The sequence below is a fragment of the Microcaecilia unicolor genome, chromosome 4 (genome assembly GCF_901765095.1).
Source record: "Microcaecilia unicolor chromosome 4, aMicUni1.1, whole genome shotgun sequence".
NCBI lineage: Eukaryota > Metazoa > Chordata > Amphibia > Gymnophiona > Siphonopidae > Microcaecilia > Microcaecilia unicolor.
In genome coordinates this window covers 50051458-50074742 of record NC_044034.1, presented here as the reverse complement: position 1 = coordinate 50074742, position 23285 = coordinate 50051458, and the positions used below count along the sequence as shown (strand labels likewise).

Below are 23285 nucleotides of genomic sequence, written 5' to 3'. Positions count from 1 at the left end.
GGAAGGAAGCAGGGGGAGGGGAGGGTCACTGCACATGTGTGGCTGCAGGGGGGGGCAGGGAACAGGGAGATAGGGAGATAGGGATGGGGCTCCACACACCACATGGGTGCCTGCAAGGGGTACAGGGGATACAGGACGGACACTGCAGGGCGGGCGGGGGACAGAAGGGTTGGTGGTCATCAGGGGGGACAGGTGGGTCGATGGACATGGCTGGCCACAGGGGAGGAACAGTGAAAAAGGAGAGGAGTGTCCTCAAACATGGGTGGCTGCACAGGAGAGGAGGGTCGCTGGACATGGGTAGCTGCAGGGGGGGCAGGGGGACAGAAGGGTCGCTGGACATGGCTGGCTGCAGGGGGGACAGGGGAGACAGGAGGGATGCTACACATGCGTGCCTGCAGGGGGACAGGAGGGATGGTGAGGGGGGGGGGTCCTGAGACCACATGGGTGGCTGCAGGGGGAGCAGGGGAGATAGGAAGGACGCAGCAGGAGGAGAGGAGGGTTGATGGGCATGGGTGGCTGCAGGGGGAACACGGGGAGAGGAGGGTCGCTGCAGATGCCTGGCTGCAAGGGGGCAGGGGAGAGGGAGGGGGTGAGGGGGTTCCTCACACCACACACGCAGTCACTCATTCTCTGTCTGCCACATACACTCTCACTCACACACTCACTGTCTTTGTCCCTCTCTCTCACACAGTGTCACACAGAAACACAAACACTGTCTGTCACACACTCTTTCTCTTGCACAAACACATACACTCTGTCTCTCTCTCTCTCTCACATTCTCTCTCTGACACACACGCTCCATCTCTCCCACACGCTCTTTCTGAAACATACAATCCAAGGAAAACCTTGCTAGCGCCCGTTTCATTTCTAACAGAAACGGGCCTTTTTTTACTAGTAAATAATAAAAGAATAATAAAATAATAGGATATATATGGTGAACAGAAATTCTGAATGAAAAGTAATAAATAATTTTTGATAATTTATATAAAAAATTTTTTTTATAAAATTACTTAAGCAACACATAGCGCTGCATTGGAGGGTCAAGAAGAGAAACTTATTTTCTCAGTGCTTGTCATGGGATTGGGTTCTTCTTCATGCACCTTTAACATTTCTTGAAACTTATCACAACAATCATCAATATGAGAACTGGATTTACCTCCAGATTCTATGGGCCCTGTTTACTAAGGCACACTAGCATTTTTAACGCGTGCTAAAATTTAGCACGCGCTAATGCTAGAGACACCCTTATATGCCTATGAATATCTCTAGTGTTAGCTCATGCTAATTTTTAGCATGCGCTAAAAACTTTAGCGCATCTACAGTGTGACTTAGTAAACAGGGCACTATATATGGTACCTAAAGTTGTGCATGCAAATTTGGTAGAACTGCCAAATTGCGCATGAAACTTAATTAGTGGACAAGCCAATTGGTGCCGATAATTGGCTATTAACAATTATTGACACTAACTGGTACTAATTAGTATTAACACACACAGCTTTCTAAGTATATTCTGTAAAGTGGTTCATGTAAATCTAACACGTAGATCTGAAAAGGGGTTGTGGCCATGGGAGGGGCACAGGCAGGACATGGGTGTTCCTACAAATTTCGCACACTGTTATAGAATATGCCTGATCAGCACTAAGTCAGTTACTGGCATTTACACCAGGTTTTAGTTGACGTAAATGGTCACACCTAAATTTTAGTCACGGGAATGGATGCTACGCATATTCTATAAACTATACCTAACTTTAGGTGAGGTTTATAGAATAGCGCTAAGCATGTTTTTTTCAGTGCTGATTTTTTTATGCCATATACAGAATTCACCCCTTAATGTGAGACATGGCTCCCTATAAAGTAGGAACTACTTACTGTACACCTGAAGTTGTCCTCGGAAGGCATTTTTGCCCCGTGAATTCTCAGCTTTGCACTCATATGTTCCTGCATCTTCTAGTTGCACAGTAGGGATTTCAAGCACAGCTTGGGATTTTCGCAGATGTGATTTGATAGGAATAAAGCCACCAATTTTCCTCCATGATATTGTTGGAACTGGACTAAAAGAGGAAAAGCAGAGTAAACATTTATTTATTTATTTATTTCCCCTATAAGAGCAAAGATACTGTTATCTGACAATTTGCTTAATAGTCAATGTAGCAACACAGAGTAAACATAATCTAGATTTGTGTATCATTAAATGTACTTCTCCTTCCTGGAGGGATGTCTAAGACTCTATTGCTATTTTCCTTCACAGCTGTGATTGCATTTGATGTTTATAGTATTTAGAACTTTGTCTCCAGGTTATAATTAGAGATAAGCAAGTTAAGCTGCATTGGTTTTATTGAACAACTTAAAATAATTTTCAGTTGTTTGCTGTAATTGAGAAGATGGCCTATCATTCTAAACAGGTGATTTCAAAAGGCTGATATCTATTCCACTTGTTGCATAACAAAATCATAAAGTTGATTATTTCACTAATACAGCAGTATTGATTGTCCGGTATTATGGCACACTGCTTATTAAACAACCACAGATTTAACATATATGTTTTATGAACTTTAGGGAGATTAACCATGTAAAGTGGGTTGTTACAACTCACACAAATTTCAAAACTACATGGTGAAAGTAAAAACCTCAGAATTCCCGCAGCAACTTACACATCCTATGGTTTTGTATTGTTTCTCAATTTAATTAAGAATGTGAATTTTGTTATCCACGTGGAGGGGCATAATTGAATGAAAACGTCTATCTCCATGGGCGTTTATCTCCGAGAACGGGTCCGTGAAGGGGCGGACCGAACCGTATTTTCGAAAAAAATAGACGTCCATGTTTTATTTGACAATTTGTGAGCTGGGCGTTTTTGTTTTTCAGTGATAATGAAAAATGAAAGTGCCCAGCTCAAAAATGAATAAATCCAAGGCATTTGTTCGTGGGAGGGGCCAGGAGTCGTAGTACACTGGTCCCCCTCACATGCCAGGACACCAACCGGGCACCCTAGGGGGCACTTTTACAAAAACAAAAAAAAAAGGTAAAAGAGCTCCCAGGTGCATAGCACCCTTCCCTTGTGTGTTGAGCCCCCCAAATCCCCCTCAAAACCCACTGCCCACAAGTCTAGACCATTACTATAGCCCTAAGGGGTGAAGGGGGGCACCTACATGTGGGTACAGTGGGTTTGGGGGGGGTTGGACGACTAAGCATTGAGCAGCACAATTGTAACAGGTAGGGGGGATGGGCCTGGGTCCACCTGCCTGAAGTCCACTGCACCCCCTAACAACTGCTCCAGGGACCTGCATACTGCTGCCAGGGAGGTGGGTATGACATTTGAGGGTGAAAATAAAAAGTTGTGAAATGGCATATTTTGTGGTGGGAGGGGGTTTGTGACCACTGGGGGAGTCAGGGGAGGTCATCCCCGATTCCCTCCAGTGGTCATCTGGTCATTTAGGGCACTTTTTGGGGCCTTATTCGTGGAAAAACATGGTCCAGGAAAAGTGCCCTAAATTCGCGCTAAAAACGCATATTTGTTTTCCATTATTGGCGAAAGGCGCCCATCTCTGATCGGCCGATAACCACGCCCCAGTTCCGCCTTCACCACGCCTTTGACACGCCCCCATCAACTTTGTCCGCATCCGCAACGGAGTGCAGTTGAAAACATCCAAATTTGCCGTTCGATTATACCGCTTTATTCGTTTTTGTGAGATAAACGTCTATCTCCCGATTTGGGTCGCAATATAGGCATTTTTCTTTTTCGATTATAAGCTGGATAGTGTTTTTGAGATATGTGGGTTATAAGAGCTTTTACAATAACATGTTGTCATATAACAGGACCAATTCTTATCACTGGTCAAAATCTTCCACCACATAGCAGGTACAGGTAGAGTGAGTGAATAGCTGCAATAGAGACACTGTTGAATCCCCTGAAGAAGTCACTGGTGAAAGGGGCTCCCATTGCGATCGGTGTCTGATATGTGTTAAGTTTTTACCCTGCTGATGAAAAGTATATGAAATGAGTATCTTATAAAACTTTTTGAACATTATTCCATGTGGTGGAGGTTTTGGGCCTTTGACAAAAATTGATCCTATTATATGGCAACATGTTAGTCCTAATTACCATAAGAGTGTGTGAGTTCCTGCAGGATTTTTGAGATCTTTTTCTCTACCATGTATTTTTGAAATTTAAGTGAGCTGCAACAATCCATTATATTTGTTGCTTGACATGTATATGTTCCTCACGTGTTTCCCTAACTTATTGAGTAATGTGGTACTACATCAGCCATAAACTATGCCTACCACACCCATGGCCTGTGGCTGAATATGACCACCATGCTTAGAAGAAAGTTGGTATGATACAAAAGAAGAACTAGGAGGACTCCCAGGGATGCTGGATGGCCTAGAATAGAAACACAAAAGGTGAGGAGGTCATATCAGTGATGGCCATAGCTACATCAATCAGGAACCACACCTACTCAGAACATCATTGTCCTCATTACAGCTTCATTATAGATAGGGGACACAGTGGAGGTAGTACATAATGTGTGAAGAGGGTCTGCTGGAGGCCAGATAGGGAAGGGCTATGGTCCCTGCTGAATCCCCTTTTATGTCAATGAATGGGTCCATTTGTATGAGAATAAATCAGAGTGTCAGTACAAGTGAAACTAACATCCCACTTCTTTTATAAAGCTATGCTACTGGTTCCTTGTGTGGCAAATGAGAGGAAGCCCATTCAATTCTTATGGGCTTCCTCTCTTTTGCCACGTGAGAATCTCTAGCGCGGCTTTGTAAATGAAGCCCTATAATAGCGACAGTGAAAGCCAGAAGGATGCATGGGTGCATAAAGAGAGGCATGACCAGCAGGAAAAAGGAGGTGATAGTGCTGTTGTATAAGTCTCTAGTGAGGCCCCATTTGGAGTACTGCATGCAGTTCTGGAGACCGCAGCCATGGAAATATATAAACAGGATAGAGTCGGTTCATAGGGTGGCTACAAAATTAGTATGCGGTCTTGAATGCAAAAATTATAGGGACAGGCTTATGAACCTCAACATGTATACGCTAGAAGAGAGGAGGGAGAGAGGATACATGATAGAAACGTTTAAATATCTCAAGGGCATTTATGTACAGGAAGAGAGCCTTTTTAAAATGAAGGAGAGCTCTGGAATGAGGGGGCATATGACAAAGTTAAGAGGGAATAGGCTTAGGAGTAACCTAAGGAAGTATTATTTCATGGAAAGGGTGGTGGAGGCATGTAATGGCCTCCCGGTGGAGGTGGTAGAGTCGAGGACTGTTCCAGAATTTAAAAAGGCATGGGATAAGCATGTGGGATCGCTTAGCAACAGGAAGAATTAGGGGTTACAGAGGATGGGCATACTGGATGGGTCATATGGCCTTTATCTGCCGTCATGTTTCTATGTTTCTATAGCAATAATAAATATATCACGCAGAAACATCTAATGAATCCTTCCCTCCCCTCCCTTGTTCATCAAAGGCCTTAACCTTTTCCAGATTTCCTTCTGCCCATATCGGAATCTTATTCCACAGGGAACTAGCAAAAAAAAAAAAAGTACTTTCACATGTATATTCCCAATGTGCCTTTGCCATCGGGGAAACTACAATTCCATTACCTTGAAATGAGTTCAATAACTTGGTGAGTACATATGGGAGAGCTAAAGAACTCAGGTAAAGGGAGTTTGCTCAGAATAGGCTTTATGCATAATAGCCAATATTTTGAAATCAATTCTAAAATGATTAGGCAATTAATGAAATCACTTAAATAAAGATCATATTTTCAAATATTACTCAAAACCCAAATTGCTGCATTCTCTAAGATTTGTAAGCATTTGATATTGCCAGCAGAAATTCCAGCATATACCACATTCCTGTAATGGTGTTAGATATACAGGGGCCCAGGGCAGAATCTGGGAAGGAAGCCCCAGTACTCACCTTCAGGCTATGCCTCCTTCAACTTGAGGCAGGCACAGGGCCCCTGGTGGCATGGGGTTCCACTGCAACTCCCTTGGTTGCTACTCTTGAATGCTGGCCCTGCCTCCAACACTTTGCAAGGAAAGGAATATTAGCAATGTGGCAATCATTTGAACTAAACATATGATCTGCTCCTGAAGATTTCAATTTCATTGTCAAAATGATTTATCCCAAGAACTCTGAGAAACAACCTTTTGCCAAGACTACATTTATAAAAGAGGATAGCCAAAGAAACCCATTTATGGGTAAATGGATAAACAAAAAAGCACCACAGGGATCTAGATCGCAAATCCCCCTATTAAATTTCTTAGCTAAACAAGTTACCTCTGCAAATGTATCCCAGTGTGAATAACTGGGAGTCACCCATAAATCCTTTTGTTTTGAACCAGCACTCTCCCCTGACTACTCAGAGATGGCACATCAAGTCCTGTCCAAACCAACTGTTGCCAATCCTCTCAGTTTCTGGCTGGAAAACTCACCAAACAGGGCAGCAGAAAAGCCAGTCCACCATACTAATCATTAATCTTAAAGAAACTATTCACTACACAGAATAAAATCATGCCCCCCCACCACCTAAGACCTTTACATAAAATTCATTTTTAGCCTGAAATCTTAATTGTTTTTTTTGTTGCTTACTGGTAATTCTCTCCCTCTATTTCAATTTATCCTCTGAAAAATCTAAGCCAATCTTGGTTCTTTTCAGCTTACGACATTCACTCTTAAGCTGACAAAGAGGGACATAATCGAATGGCACCAGCCAAATTGATGGCCGGCCATCTTCGGGGCCGGTGCCGTAAGCGGGCGGAGCCAAGCGTATTTTTGAAATACGCTTGGCGCCGGCCAAATCGCTCGCAGGGTTTACAACAGGATCGCTGGCGGATCGCCGGGTTTATATGAGATGGCCGGCCTCGGTTTTCAGCCTTAATGGAAACCGGGCCCGGCCATCTCAAACCCGGCAAAATGCAAGGCATTTGGGCGTGGGAGGAGCCAGCATTTGTAGTGCACTGGTCCCCCTGACATGCCAGAACACCAACCGGGCACCCTAGGAGGCACTTACAAAAAAAAAAAATAGCTTCCAGGTGCATAGCACCCTTACCTTGTGTGCTTAGCCCCCCCCCCCAAATCCCCCCCCAAAACCCACTTGCCACAACTCTACACCATTACCATATCCCTAAGGGGTGAAGGGGGGCACCTACATGTGGGTACAGTGGGTTTTGGGGGGGGGGGTTGGAGGGCTCAACATTAACCACCACAAGTGAAACAGGTGGGGAGGGCCTGGGTCCACCTGCTTGAAGTGCACTGCACCCACTAAAAACTGCTTCAGGGACCTGCATACTGCTGTCAAGGAACTGGGTATGACATTTCAGGCTGGCATACAGGCTGGCAAAAAAACTTTTAGTTTTTTTTTTGGGTGGGAGGGGGTTGGTGACCACTGGGGGAGTAAGGGGAGGTGATCCCCGCTTCCCTCCAGTGGTCATCTGGTCAGTTGAGGCACTTTTCCAGACTTGGTCCTAAAAATAAATGGACCAAGTCTGGCCGGCGAAATGCTCGTTTGAACCAGCCTCTTTTTTTCCATTATAAGGCGAAGCCGGCCATCTCGTACCCACGTCCCCATCCCGCCCCCCCCGTCCCGCCTTCGCTACCCTACCAACACGCCCCCTTGAAGGTTGGCTGGCGCCACAACGAAACAGCGGTTGAAGCCGGCCAAAATCGGCTTTCGATAATACCGATTTGGCCGGGATCAGGAGATCGCCGGTGATCTACCGGTTTGTGTTGGAAGATCGCCGGCGATCCCTTTAGAAAATAAACCTGAAAATCATCCAAATACCCATTTGACTGGCATAATTAATTCAAATGATTCATCCAACTGCAAATTCCAGTCAAATGCTATATTTTTAAGTTCTTCCTTCCACAAAGTAACAAATAAGTTGTTTCCTTTATTCACCATCTAGAGTTTTCTTTCTACAAGTCCACTTACTTACCACCTCCTTCAACTTGTCTTTACCAAAAACCATCCATATCAACATTAAAATTCCAACAGGAAATGAACAGACCAGATCAAGAGCATCATGGAGCAGTTAAAAAACATCAATTTCGCTCCCCATCCATTGAGGTAAAAATAGCATCCAACATGACCCCTACAATGCAAGTGCAAATCTAAACCATAATCAAAAACATAAATGACATTTGGGGCAATTGTATAAGCTGACACCTAGAGGTATACGGCACTTTGGTGTGTCAAAGGCACCACTGATTGACATGTGCCTATGGGGCCCTATTACCAAGCTGTGGTAAAAAGGGCCCTGTGTTAGCGGTGGCAGCCATTTTTTTCAGTGCACTAGGGCCCTTTTTACCGCAGTGGGTAAAAAGACCAAAAAAAAGAAATGGCTATGTGGTAATATTGTCTAAATACAATTGAATAGGGTGTGGAGATATGAAATCGTGAGATAATAACAACTAAAAGATATCCCCACTGAATGAAAAAAACACACGTATCCAGTAGTGTGGCAGCTGTGAGTGTAATGATGATTTTTTTAGGAAAAAAGGCCTCACAGAGCTCCTCGATGATACACATCTAACAGAGCTGAAACAGGTCTTTAAAAAGATCCTCTGTTCATCATTGGCCAAAAACCTAAAGTGTATTGCGGTAACTGTAACGTTCTTCGTACACTGGTCTAAACAAATCGAACACTTGTGAAAACGTACCACAGCAACAACACTGTGATTATGTGTATGAAGTTTGAAAGAGATACTTAGCTTTCAAACAAAACAGCACTAAGGTGCTCCACGGTGCGCTGTCATTCTTTCGCGCTCTTGCCCCAAGCCTCGCTCACTCGCCCCAAGCCAACGATGGCCAGCGTTCCATTTTAACTGCATCAGGGTCTTGGTGGCGGAACTGCTTTGGTAACAGAGACGGAACAACGATACAATGTATGTGGTAATATTGCCCTTAGCGCATGGCCACCTGGGGGGGAGCACTTACCACCACCCATTGTGGTGCCAGTAAAGGTTCTCATGCTAACCCGGTGGTAACCGGCCAGCATGCGAGGCTGCCCGATTACCGCTAAGTAACCCCCTGTGGAAATATATTTCAATTATTTCCGCTAGCACCAGAAATGCCGTGCACTGGGGGTGGAACTACCACAGGCGCCTGCGTTGGGCCAGCGGTAGTTCTGGATTGCCGCACAGTAAGCCTGCAGTAGGCTTACCCCTGCTCAGTGAAAGGGCCTCTATCTGCACTAAGCACTATCCTATAAGGTAGTACCTAAATGTTATAACACCTAACTGCATGGAGAACATACACGTGGGCGGAACATTGACAGGCCGTGGACATGTCTCTCAGTTACACACAACTCTCCCCCAGTATTCAGCCAGCGGCAGGCAGCGTATTTAGCTGCCACCACCAGCACTGACCCCAGATATTCAATGCCAGGCCATTTTTTTTGTTACATTTGTACCCCACACTTTCCCACTCATGGCAGGCTCTATGCGGCGGGCAATGGAGGGTTAAGTGACTTGCCCAGAGTCACAAGGAGCTGCCTGTGCCAGGAATCAAACTCAGTTCCTCAGTTCCCCAGGACCAAAGTCCACCACCCTAACCACTAGGCCACTCCTCCACTTTCTATTTTTGGTGACTGGCACTGAATATCTGTTTTTTTTTTAAATCCGGCTCTAACTTAACCAGCTCGTGTGAATTTTCAGTGCTGGACAGTTAATTTAATAGAGGGCAAAGATAGGATTGTTATTTATATGGTTTGATTTACCTGCTAATTTAGCTGGCTAGCGCTTGAATATTCACAGATTGCTGGTTAGCTACTATGCACTAACTGCTGGATTCTATATATCACGCTTAGCATTGCACACCAAAATTCAAGCGTATTCTATAACAATGCTTGTAACTTAATTGGCTTAACAAGCCAATCAGCGTTTTTAACAGCACTTAAAAAGCAATAATTGGCAATAATTAGAATTTATGTGCACAACTCGCTAAGCATATTCTGTAATGCACAGTACCTAAATTCTCATGTGCAGCGTGGTTATGGGCAGGGAAATGGGTATTTCTTGGGCATTGCTAAAGTTACACACACTGTTATAGAATATTGCCTTCTGTGCCTAAATCTACATGCCGGTATTTACACCATATTTTCCTTGGTGTAAATGAATACATGTAGTTCTAGGCACTGGGATATAAATTAAGTGTATTCTATATACCGCGTTTACATCTAGGCGCCGCTTATAGCATACGCTGAAGCAAAAATTTATTCCGCGAGGATTTTTCAGGTGCCATATATAGAATCTAGCCCTAAGTTTTAATATTCAGCGGAGATAACCAGTTATCTGTTGCTGAATACTACTGCTTAGCTAGCTAAGCGCTATTTAACTGGCCAGGAGCCATTCCTGGCTATTTAAATAGAGTTGACTATTGGGTCCATAGTTTATATTGAGCTTTGCAGGTGGCACAGAACTCTGCAGCATGGCTGCTTACGGGTGCTGGTAGGGGGGGGAGCATATACCCCTCACTTGGTACAATTGCACTGGTTGCGTATTTTTTTTCCCAAGTTTATTTATAATTTTAACATAACAATAATACAAACCAACGATCATTATCACCCATATATATGTAACATTACATTTCTCTTCCATCTGTTAGTCACTGGTTGCGTATTTAAGTTTCTGTTGTTGGTGTTCAGGGCGCTCCATGATGATGCTCTGCTAGCCTTGGTTCAAGGCATGCGGGCATATTGTTTTCAGAGAGCTTTGAGGTCTCAGGACCAGGGCTTATTGGATGTGCCTTCATTCCATCAAGTTCGATTAGAAGACGACCGGGCTTGTGCTTTTTTTGTTGCTGGCCTCGTTTGTGGAATGCTCTTCCTCCTGCATTGCATTGCATTGCTTCTTTAGCTTTATTTAAGAAGCAATTGAAAACTATGTTATTTTGTAAAGCTTTTTCTTGAAGAGGGAGGGGGTTTAACTGCTGTATTAGATGGGTACTATGGACGTTTGTTTTGTTAAGTGTGTTACTGATTTTATGAATGCTTTTTTTGTAACCTACTCGGCTGGATGAGCAGGCTATAAATGTATTAAAACATAAATTAATTATAAAATACTATAAATTATGAGTGTCTCTTGGTGCATTTAAGCCACCAGCTTATGACTGCTATTAACATTGTGTGTATGACTGAACATAGGTATGACGACATACGCTATTGTTCTACACTGGAATCTTGGTGCCACATTCTGTTATAGAATTGGTGTTAAGTGTACCACTTTGGGGCACCTAAACTGAGCTGCCAATTTATGGAATTGTCTTTATAAAGAACTAAAGCAGTCCTGCTTATTCCATTTCCCCAGCACGATGTATATTGATGTTCTAGAGCCCAGTATTAACTTGTCACAAGAAGGGGGGGTTATTGTTGCTTTCAGTCTTAGGAGTCTATAACAGTAAATTATGGATGTAATTCTATAACTAGGCACCTAGATATAGAAAGCTAGAGGATGCCTGGTGACAGCCTATTCTATAACTGAACATGGAAGGCTGTTTTCCTTTATAGAATATAAAAATATGCAGCTGGCATAAAGGTGTGCAGCTCATAGTATTCTATAAGTTACATGTATAAGACTTTGCCGATGTGTACAACTACCTGTAAAATACACACTATGTAAGATACACCTTCAGAACAGCATAGGTTGAATTTTGGCATATATGCATGTATATACATGTATATGCCAATATGCCATTATTCTAATGAAATAAACAGGTGATCAGCACATAACTATTCACACGTACTTTATAGAATTGCCTTGAACGTGCCTGAGAGTGAAAGAGAGTTGTGTTGCTGTTACTGAGAAGGCAGTGTTCCCCAACCAGTGTTCCAGGGAATACTAGTGTGCCTTCAGGTCTGATCAGGCTTACTATTGACAAGACTACTACTACTACTACTACTACTACTTATCATTTCTATAGCGCTACTAGACGTACGCAGTGCTGTATACTTGAACATGAAGAGACAGACCCTGCTCGACAGAGCTTACAATCTAATTAGGACAGACAGTCAAGAGATGTTCAGGTCCAGTCCAGCACATGGGCTTTGCTCTCAGCGTCTCACAGAAACACATGGCACTAGTTGGGATTCTTTAATATGCAGAAGGCAGGCGCTCCTTTTTGAGCATGTGTAGTAGCATATGTCCACATGCTATTGAAGCAGTGTACATTCAAGTACAGCAGGTATTATTCTGACCCTGGAGGGCTCACAATCTGAATTTGTACCTAAGGCAATGGAGGATTAAGTGACTTGTCCAATTCTAATATCGACCTAATTTATTCTGGTCAAGATGATGCTTTCTTGACATCTTTCATGTCATAAAAACCATGCTTACAATTTGCAAGGATAAAATAAATGAGATTCATATTTTTATGCTTTATTCAAGCATCATAAGGTCAATTTCACAGCATATTTTAACCTGATTGGAATATTTGAAGAACACCACCCATGTCAATATCCCTACGTTTTTCTATATTTCACATGGAGGGGCATAATCAAACGGGGCGCCCAAGTTTTCATGAGGGCGTCCTTGCAGGACGGCCCCGGAAAGGGGCAGGGAAACCGTACTATCGAAACAAGATGGGCGTCCATCTTTTGTTTCGATAATATGGTCGTGGATGCCCAAATCTCAACATTTAGGTCGACCTTAGAGATGGTCGTCCCCGGTTATCAGTCATAATGGAAACTGAGGTTGCCCATCTCAAAAATGACCAAATCCAAGCCCTTTGGTCGTGGGAGGAGCCAGAATTCATAGTGCACTGGTCCCCCTCACATGCCATGACACCAACCAGGCACCCTACGGGTCAATGCAATGGATTTCACAAATTACTCCCAGCTGCATAGCTCCCTTACCTTGGGTGCTGAGCCCCACAAACTCCCCCCCCCAAAAAAACCCACTCCCCACAACTGTACACCACTACCATAGCCCTAAGGGGTGAAGGGGGCACCTACATGTGGGTACAGTGGATTTCGGGCGGGTTTTGGAGGGCTCACATTTACCACCACAAGTGTAACAGGTGATGGGCCTGAGTCCGCCTGGCTGAAGTGCACTGCACCCACTAAAACTGCTCCAGGGACCTGCATACTGCTGTCATGGAGCTGGGTATGACATTTGAGGCTGGCATAGAGGCTGGCAAAAAATATTTGTAAAGTCTTTTTTTTAGGGTGGGAGGGGGTTGGTGACCACTGGAGGAGTAAGGGGAGGTCATCCCGATTCCCCAGTGGTCATCTGGTCAGTTCAGACACCTTTTCATGGCTTGGTCACAAGAAAAAATGGACCAAGTAAAGTCGGCCAAGTTCTCGTCAGGGACGCCCTTCTTTTTTCCTTTATCGGTCGAGGACGCCCATCTCTTAATCACGCCCCAGTCCCACCTTCGCTACGGTGCCAACATGCCCCCGTGAACTTTGGTCGTCCCTGCGACGGAAAGCAGTTGAGGACGCCCAAAATCGACTTTCGATTATGCCAATTTGGGCGACCCTGAGAGGACGCCAATCTCCCGATTTGTGTCGGAAGATGGGCACCCTTCTCTTTCAAAAATAAGCCTGATAGCCTCTCTCCTTCCTAGGTAAAGGAATAGTTAAACACGCCTTCCTTTATGCAACACACAAATTGCATATACCCAATAATATCTATAGGGCCTGGTTTAGTATGCATGTTAAGATCTTAGTGCATAGTAAGTTATATTTTGTACATGCAGAATAGCTTTAGCTAGGTATGAAAGCATAGGTTGCATAATGGTATTCAGAAAATATTCTAAACTAAGGATTACATGTAGAAAAAAGAACTATTTCAATGATTTTCCTATTACTATTTTGCATAATACTTTAAGGAAACTATGAGCATAGGGAAATTGGTGTGGATGGTGATCTTCAAATATTACAATGAGGTTAAAATGTGCTGTGAAATTGACCTTATGAATCTTGAAGAAAGCATAAAAATGTGAATCTTATTTTTTTTATCCTTGCAAATTGTAAGAATGGTTTCTATGACATGAAAGATGTCAAAAAAAGCATAATCTTGAACAGAATAAATTAGGTTGATATTAGAATTGGACAAGTCACTTAATCCTCCATTGCCTCGGGTACAAACTCAGATTGTGAGCCCTCCAGGGTCAGAATAATACCTACTGTACTTGAACGTACAATAGCTTGTGGGCTTGTAAGTGGTATGCAAGAAGTTAAATGAATAAATAAACTTATTGCTGTGCAAATTCAGAAGTCTAAAAAGGCCATCTCCTAAGTAAGGCTAAAATATGTTGAAACAAAATACTATGACCACAATAGTTAAAATTTAGGAATCTATTCACCAAAATATGTGTGCTGGCCTCATGTGACAGAGGATCAGTGATTGTTGTGGGAGCTGAGCATTGGGGCATTTCTATATAGTATAGTTCAGGGCCATGTAATTGCTCTCTAAATGGTTTGAAGTCCACATTTTTTTAAGTATGGCTCCCACAAACTTAGAATATTGCTTGTGGTATTCTTTCCCACTGCCTTTCACAGGAACACTCTTTAAGGAGAGTAGAAGTGTAGTTTATGGCTGAGGTGGTACTATGACATAGAACAAGGTCATAGGCTTTGGGCCCTAGCACCTATAGGTGGCCTGTTTTGTCCTGCAGGCAAAGCTTTTGGTTACCATATATATGGTCAGGGTTCTAAGGATATTTCATTTGAGTGTCAGATCTATACTCTAATGCCTCTACCTGCCATTTTATGTCTTCTCAGGGATGGCATGCATACCCTAGAAATGCAGTTAGTGAAAGGGCCTCATTGTGACTTCATGTATGCTAATATAAATGAGACCTCTCGTTTGAAAGCATCTCCATGTGAGAATTGTTAAATTCAACATATTAGATAGCATACTATGTAAATAGCAATTTTAAAAAGTTGATATTTACATGTGGAGATCAACACCATATAGAGATTTCAATGGGGCATGGTTTGCGTGGGGTTTGGAGGGAGTACAAATTTACACATTTCAGAAAATGAATACATACCTGTGGAGGAAAATACCTCCTTTGGATTTTATACCAGTTTAGAACCATGCACACATTTATTTTAGCCAGGGTTTCAAATGAGGAATTAAGGGAGTCATTCTCCTTAATCCCTCATTGTTTATTTCTAATTCCAAAATGAAAGCAAATTAAAATTGGCATCTCACTACTTAACTGGTAACACTCACATGTGTAGGTTAGAAAAATGGGGCAGCAAAATCATTTCCATATGGGATCAACCAGTTTGTACCACCCATTTTATCTATGGCACTGATTTTTCAAACGAGAAAAACGTCTTAAAATGGCACAAAGTGGCAGGTGGACGTTTTTCTCGCAAAAACAGCTAAGTCACAATTTTAAAATCTCAGAATTGGGATGTTTAACTTCGCAGTTTGTCTAAACCGCAAGGGGGCATGTTGGAGGCATGGGCTGTGGGACTGTTATACTGCAGGTTGCTGACTCCCTTGGTAAGACTCAAGCTTGACTTTTACCGCACCTTAATCATTTCTCCCCCTGCTTGTCCAAAACACACATAGCTCTACTAAAATAAGCAAGTGCAGGAAATAACCAATACATAACACAGAACTATGGTGTAAAATTGTTTCTACTGAGGATCCAAGGAATCAGTGAAATTCATGATTTCCTGTATGCTGCAAAATTTTACACCGCCAGCATAAAGTAGAATTCTCTCTTCTGACAGAACATCATATGTTTTATTAAATATAATTGTGTATATGAAAAACAGCTGAAGAATAGATAACATGATGATATATTCAAAATTCAATACATAAAATCATAACAGTGCTGCTAGAGGGACTATCTATCTTTGACTCTGGCTGCATGTAGTTTTACAACATAAATATTAAACAAAAGTTTGTTTTTAGCAGTTCTTTGGCTGTTTTTCACGTTCAGTGTTTTGCTTATTATAATTGATGACTTGTACTGACCGTGTGTATCCTTTGCATATGTGGAGGGGCATAATCGAACAGGGACGACCATCTCTAAGGGTGACCATCTCTAAGGACGTCCCGGCGAAGGGGCGGGGAAACCGCTATTATCGAAACAAGATGGACGTCCATCTTTCATTTTGTTAATACGGTCGAGGATGCCCAAATCTCAACATTTAGGTCGACCTTAGAGATGGTCGACCTAAATGTTGAGATGGTCGACTTTAGAGATGGTCGTCCCCGGTTTTCGGCCATAACGGAAACCGAGGACACCCATCTCAAAAACGACCAAATGCAAGGCATTTGGTCGTAGGAGGAGCCAGCATTCGTAGTGCACTGGTCCCCCTCACATACCAGGACACCAACTGGGCACCCTAGGGGGCACTGCAGTGGACTTCACAAATTGCTCCCAGGTGCATAGCTCCCTTACCTTCAGTGCTAAGCCCCTCAACCCCCCCCCCTCCAAAACCCACTCCCCACAACTGTACACCACTACCATAACACTAAGGGGTGAAGGGGGCACCTACATGTGGGTACAGTGGATTTCGGGCGGGTTTTGAAGGGCTCACATTTACCAGCACAAGTGTAACAGGTATGGGGGGATGGGCCTGGGCCTGCCTGCCTGCCTGCCTGAAGTGCACTGCACCCACTAAAACTGCTCCAGGGACCTGCATACTGCTGTCATGGAGCTGGGTATGACATTTGAAGCTGGCATAGAGGCTGGCAAAAAATGTTTTCATTTTTTTAGAGTGGGAGGGGTTTGTTGTCCACTGGGGGAGTAAGGGGAGGTCATCCCCGATTCCCTCCGGTGGCCATCTTGTCAGTTTGGGTACCTTTTTGAGGCTTGGTCGTGAAAAAAATGGACCAAGTAAAGTCGACCAAATGCTCGTCAGGGACGCCCTTCTTTTTTCTATTATCGGCAGAGGACGCCTATCTCTTAAGCATGCCCCAGTCCCGCCTTCACTACACCTCCAACATGCCCCCCTGAACTTTGGTTGTCCCCGCGACGGACTGCAGTTGAGGACGCCCAAAATCGGCTTTTGATTATGCCGATGTGGGTGACCCTGAGAGAAGGACGCCCATCTCCCGATTTGTGTCGGAAGATGGGCGCCCTTCTCTTTCGATAATGCCCCTGAAAGGAGTACATCTTCAAAGAAGCACAGAGCAGCAAAGTTAACTGGTTACCTGTGTCTGAATATTCAATGATGGCTAACTGCATAAATCAGTGTATTTAGATTTTTGACGCGTGTTTTTGACACATGCTGAGGCCCCTTTTTACCACAGAGGGTAAAAGGTAGGTCTTTCTTTTTTTTCATACTGCCATCAGCCCTATTACGGCCAGTTACACACTGGCGCTAGTAGTGCCAGATATGACGCTGGGGGTGGGAACTACCACCATGCTGCTGCAGTAGCCTGAATTACTATCTGAATTAGTATGCAGTATCTGTCAGTATATAACAGCAATAACCATTAATGTGCTGGCAGGGCAGTTAACCTGCCACACTAATTCACACACTCTCTGCATATTCTGTTATGTAGTTGGAAGTAGAGGGGTTATATGTGAAGAATGGGTGTAGACTGCACATTGCAGTTACCACATTGTAATTTACCATGCATTCTCACTGCTGCAGATAGCATGAATGCGCATCTTACCTTCTCCTGGGTAACGGTAATACATTTGATAGATCACCTTTCTGCGGTGCAACTGGGCCCCCCCAAGGGACACATGTAGCTGGCTAGTACTGAATATCATTCCAAAACACTTTAATTTACATGGAAAGGCACATTTTACTTTGAACACAGAGACTGGAATTGAAACATCAATAGAAATGTAGGCAGATTTCTGATTAAGATTAAAAGTATGTGAACTGACGAGGCCATTTTCCTTAAATTGGTGTTACTATATAAATATCTCCTCATTTATAAAGCTCCCCCCTCCCCCCATTTTTTTCTTCTTATTGTGGTCTAAGAAAGTGATTGACTGTGGATAAAACATATTCTTGCTTTTATTTCTTTTCTTTTTATGTATTGTACTAGACTACAGTCATCTCTGTATTACTGTTTGCAAGTGACCCTTGTAAAATGAAAGATTATAAATAAATAAATAAATAATAGAAATGTAGGCAGATTAAAAAAAAAACCCTATACACTAAAGTGGAGGGTATAACACTGACTGAGCAGCAGAGAGCCACTATAATAGGGGGGAAAGGGGTTAATTTGTAAAGTGTTGCTTTAGGAAATTTCCTAAGATCTTCCTGCAATATTTCACAGTCTGCTCATGTTTTCACAACCTTGAATATTTTTGTGTCATCTGCAAATTTATTCACCTCACTTGTCATTCCGATTTCCACAATCATTTATAAATACATTAAATATCACAGGTCCCAGTACTGATCCCTGTGGCACTCCACTGTTCACCCTCCTCCACTGAAATGACCATTTAGCCAAACCCTCTGTTTTCTGTCCAATAGCCAATTCCTAATCCACACCAGAACCTTGCCTCCTATCCCATGACTTTAATTTTCTCAGGAGTCTCTCATGAGGAAATTTATCAAAAGCTTTCTGAAAATCTACATCAACTGGTTCACCTTTATCTGCATGTTTATTCACACCTTCAAAGAAGAAGCAAATTGGAGTGGTAAGACTTCCAATGGCTGAACCCATGCTGACTCTGTCCCATTAAACCATGTTTGTCTATCCAGCTTATTTTCGAAAGAGAAAGACGCCCATATTTCAATCCAAATCGGGAGATGGGCGTCTTTCTCCCGTGGGCGAACAAATCGGTATAATCAAAAGCCGATTTTGGTCGTCTTCAACTCCACTCCGTCGCAGGAATGAACAAAGTTGATGGGGGCGTGTCGGAGGCATGGCAAAGGTGGGACTGGGGCGTGGTTATCAGCCGAGCAGAGATGGGCATCTTTAGCTGATAATCGAAACAAGAAGGGCATTTTTGACGAGAATTTGGTCCGCTTTATTTGGACCCTTTTTTTTCAGGTCCAAGTCCCAAAAAAGTGCCCCAACTGACCAGATGACCACTGGAGGGAATCGGGGATCACCTCCCCTGACTCACCCAGTGGTCACTAACCCCCTCCCACCAAAAAAAACCCACTTTACAAACTTTTTTTCCCAACCTGTATGCCAGCCTCAAATGCCGTACACACCTCCATGACAGCAGAATGTGTTCTATCCTCTGACAGGCTTTCCCTGGTTCTAATGCGGGTCTCGGGTGAGTGTGAAACCTTTTCTGTTAAGGGCACTGCAGAGTCACATCAGCAATGCCTTGTGGTGGGTGTAGGGTATTGGGCTCTGTGATTCCACTAGCTTGTGTTACATGCTCACGATGTTGGTAGTTGGTAGGCTCTACTCCCATGGTGCTTTTCCCTCTGCTTACTGGGTCAGAGTGTGCCCTGTTTTGTTTCCGGTAGTCCATGAGGTAGTGGCCATTTTTGTAAGACAGTTTTAGATCCCTTTCATGTGTTAGCCACGTTACAGAACTTAGTTCTTACCTTGAATGTTGCTGAAAGAGGGCATTGTACACCATTCTGCCAGCTTTGACCTACTGCTCATCTCAGTACCAGGGAGACTCTTTGCCAGTGGGGCACAACCTCTGATCTGCAGTTAACTGTGAGTAAACATGCTTATTCCAATAAAGGACGTTTTCGGAGACATTAGTCTTTAGGTGTCAACTGGTGTGCCAAGATTATACAGCAGCAACAAGTCCTAGAGGCCTGCATGTATGCAGGTCCCTGGAGCACTTTTAGTGCGTACTGCAGTGCATTTCAGGCAGGCGGACTCAGGCCCATCCCCCCTATCTGTAACACTTGTGCTGGTAAATGGGAGGCCTCCAAAACCCACTGTACCCACATGTAGGTGCCCCCTTCAACCCTAAGAGCTATGGTAGTGTTATACATTTGTGGGTAGTAGGTTTTGGGGGAGGGGGTTGGGGGCTCAGCACCCGTGGTAAGAGACCTATGCATGTGGGAGTGTTGTCTGAAGTCCACTGCACTGACCTCTAGGGTGTCCAGTTGGTGTCCTGGCATGCCAGGGGGGCGAGTGTACTATGAATCTTGGCCCCTCCCACGACCAAATGGCTTGGATTGGGACGTTTTTGAGCTGGGCGGTTTTAGTTTCCATTATCGCTGAAAAAAACAAACGCCCAGCTCGGAAATGACTAAATCCGTGGCATTTTGGTCCGTACAAACCATATTTTCGAAGCGGAAGATGGACGCCCATTTTTTTTTTCGAAAATATGGTCTGTCCCACCCCTTCACGTACCCGTTCTCGGACATAGACGCCCATGGAGATGGGCGTTTGCGTTCGATTATGCCCCTCCATGTGTTCTGTAATTTTATTCTTTATAATAGTTTCTACTATTTTGCTCGGCACTGACATCAGGCTTCCCGATCTGTAATTTCCCAGATCACCCCTGGAACCCTTTTTAAAAATCAGCGTCACATTGGCCATCCTCCAATCTTCAGATACTACAGACAATTTTAAAGACAGGTTACATAATACTAACAGCACATCAGTAATTTTATTCTTGAGTTATTTGAGTACCTTTGGATGTATGCCATCTGATCTAGGTAATTTACTACTCTTTAATTTGTCAATTTGGCTCAGTACATCTTTCAGGTTCACCAAGATTTCATTCAGTTCCTCCACATCATCACCCTTGAAAACCATTTCTAGTACAGGCAGATCTCTTACATCTTCTTCCATACAGATCGATGCAAAGAAGTCAACCAGTTTCTCCACTATGGCCTTGTCCTCCCTGAGTGCCCCTTTTGCTCCTTCATGATCTAATGGTCCCATGGATTCCCTCACAGACTTTCTGCTTCTGATGTAACTGAAAAAGTTATTACTGTACATTTTAGCCTATGCGTAGGGCTGCCGAGAGACTAGGATGGGCCCGTGGCAAGGCCGCCCCGCCTCTGCCCCCCCGCCCCACCGCTGCTGCTGCCGCTCCACCTTTGCTCCCCCCACCGCTGCAGTCCACGGTCTCACCTGCCTGCCTCCACGGCTCCGGGCCCCCTGCATTCAAGGCGGCAGTTGCAGATCACCTTTCTTCTGACCTTCCCTCCCTGTGTCCCGCCCTCGTCTGATGTAACTTCCGGTTTCCGCGAGAGCGGGACACAGGGAGGGAAGGCCCGAAGGGAGGCGATCTGTGACTGCCGCTTCAAATGCAGGGGCCCGGAGCTAAGGAGGCAGGTAGGTGAGACCGGGAACTGCAGTGCTGGCGGCTTGACCTCAGTGCCAGGCCCCCCTTGGAGGCCCGGGCCCGGGGAATTTTGTCCCCCCTGCCCCCCCTCTCAGTGGCCCTGCCTCTGCGGAAAGTTTCTCTTCAAATTCTCTCTTAGCCTTCTTTATTAACGCTATGCATCTGACTTGCCAATGCTTATGTTGCTTATTCATTTGGGTCCTTTTTACATTGTTTGAAGGTCAACCTTTTGGCTGTAATAGTCTCTTTTACTTCACCTTTTAACCATACTGGCTGTCGTTGTCTCTTCTTCCCACCTTTGCAAATACAAGGAATGCATCTGATCTGGGCTTCCAAGATGGTATCTTTGAATAACATCCATGCCTGATTTAGTGTCCTAACCTTAGCAGCTGATCATTTTAGCTTCTTTTTAACCATTTTCTATGTTCTTCATATTTTCCACCCCTGGTTCAGGACACTCTGAGATGGATGCTCTTGTGTGTCATAGATGGAATTGGTGTTTTTGGAAGAGGCAGAGTAACTTTGGTAGATGGGGCACACATTGTTGTGGCCTGTTGCTTGAAATCAGAACACAATGATAACCATTAATATACTTGCTGTGGTTAGATTGTCCAGTGACTTCACTTGCTTTCCTGAGTCATCCGCCTGAATAGACATTTAGACAACTATGGATTCTTTTAGGTCATAGATTCTTTCCATTCTTTTCTTTTGAATAAGGCATTCTTTTCTTATAATTTTGAGACCCTCCTAGATTCTGTTACCATGATATCGCTAGTCCAGTATTACAAGATGTTCACTGGAGGATGTTCAGCAGTCCTAAACTAAATGGATAATCTGTCTGGTTAGCAACTGAATATCTTCATTAAATGAATTGTTTTTGGGCTGTCCTCACCCTTCCATACCCTTAATACAGCTTAAAATTATCCACACAATTTATAAATATATATATACGCATAGGAGAATTATGCATAGTCAACTCGTAATTCCCTTTGAATATCAACCCACTGGAAAATTAAATTCTGTCCACTGTTCTATAAAATCAGCTTGTGAACCCAAATACATATCTACAAAAAGAAATGTCTGATAAACTGAACTCTGTGTCAGTCCAAATACCTCTTAAACAACAAGACAAAAAAAATCTACAGATTAATTATTCACATGGCTGAGAAAATTTTGCAAAATATAACTTAGAATTCTGCTGACTGGAAAGAACACCTTCTGGAATGAAAACGGCAAGTGGATGTGATCTTTTGTTGCTTCTGCTGCTTTTGCAGATGTTCAAATATTCACACTCATGAGTGCATTTGAGTGAGTTATACAATTTTTCAAGATTTTCTAATTTAGGGCCTTATTCAGAACAGATTTTCCCCCTGTAGGAAAAGGAACGAGCGATAGCTACAGGGTTTTCAATTTCTGCTTAAAAATGCAACACAAGAGCCCAGCTTTTCATTGCCATCCTATCTCTCCAAAACTAGAGCTACAAGGTACCCAAATGTAAGTTTAGAAAAATCACAAAAGCTCTATATATGAAATGGTTAGTCAATTTTCTGCACAAAGAATCCACTAAAATGTACAGTAAGGTTAATGCGGTTTCCTCCTATGTTATGTAGTTAAGTTTTAGATAAGCTCTGAAATGTCATTTTAACCTCTGCAGTAACTGTTTATATGAATTTTACAAGGTGGTTAATCTGATTCTGTGCTAATAGCTGTGAAAGCAAGATAAGGACCATGTAGTATAGAAATATTTTCCTGTTAGCAGCTGATGGGGTGGATTTATTAGATAACCTTAAATTACTTCATGGGAACGGACTCTGTAGCTGTAGTTTAATGTTAAATGTGAACATGAGAACACACAGTTATTATAACATCATCTGTTCACTTGCATTTCTCGTCTAGTGAGCTCAAAACTATTACTGGAATTCTTAGCCATTGTACAAATGTCCAAATCCTCCTTTTATCACATGCTTATGGTGATTTGTGTTAACATTAAAAAAAAAAAAAGCCTAATTAAAGACAAAGTAAAAAAATATTACTGGAAATAAATAAATACAGTTTGAGATAATACTCATTTCAAGAAAAATGTGATTTCCCCCCCTTTTTTTCTGCGTCCAATCT

The 23285-nt window shown here is 43.3% G+C and overlaps 1 protein-coding gene across 1 annotated transcript in view; it reads right to left on the bottom strand.

Annotated features, from left to right (window-relative positions):
- Positions 1 to 23285, bottom strand: part of CNTN5 (contactin 5) — a 699531-nt gene that overhangs the window by 380208 nt on the left and 296038 nt on the right. The window contains exon 8 of the mRNA XM_030200224.1: positions 1870 to 2051. Coding sequence (XP_030056084.1) covers positions 1870 to 2051 — 182 coding nt within the window. The remainder of the gene's footprint in view (positions 1 to 1869; positions 2052 to 23285) is intronic.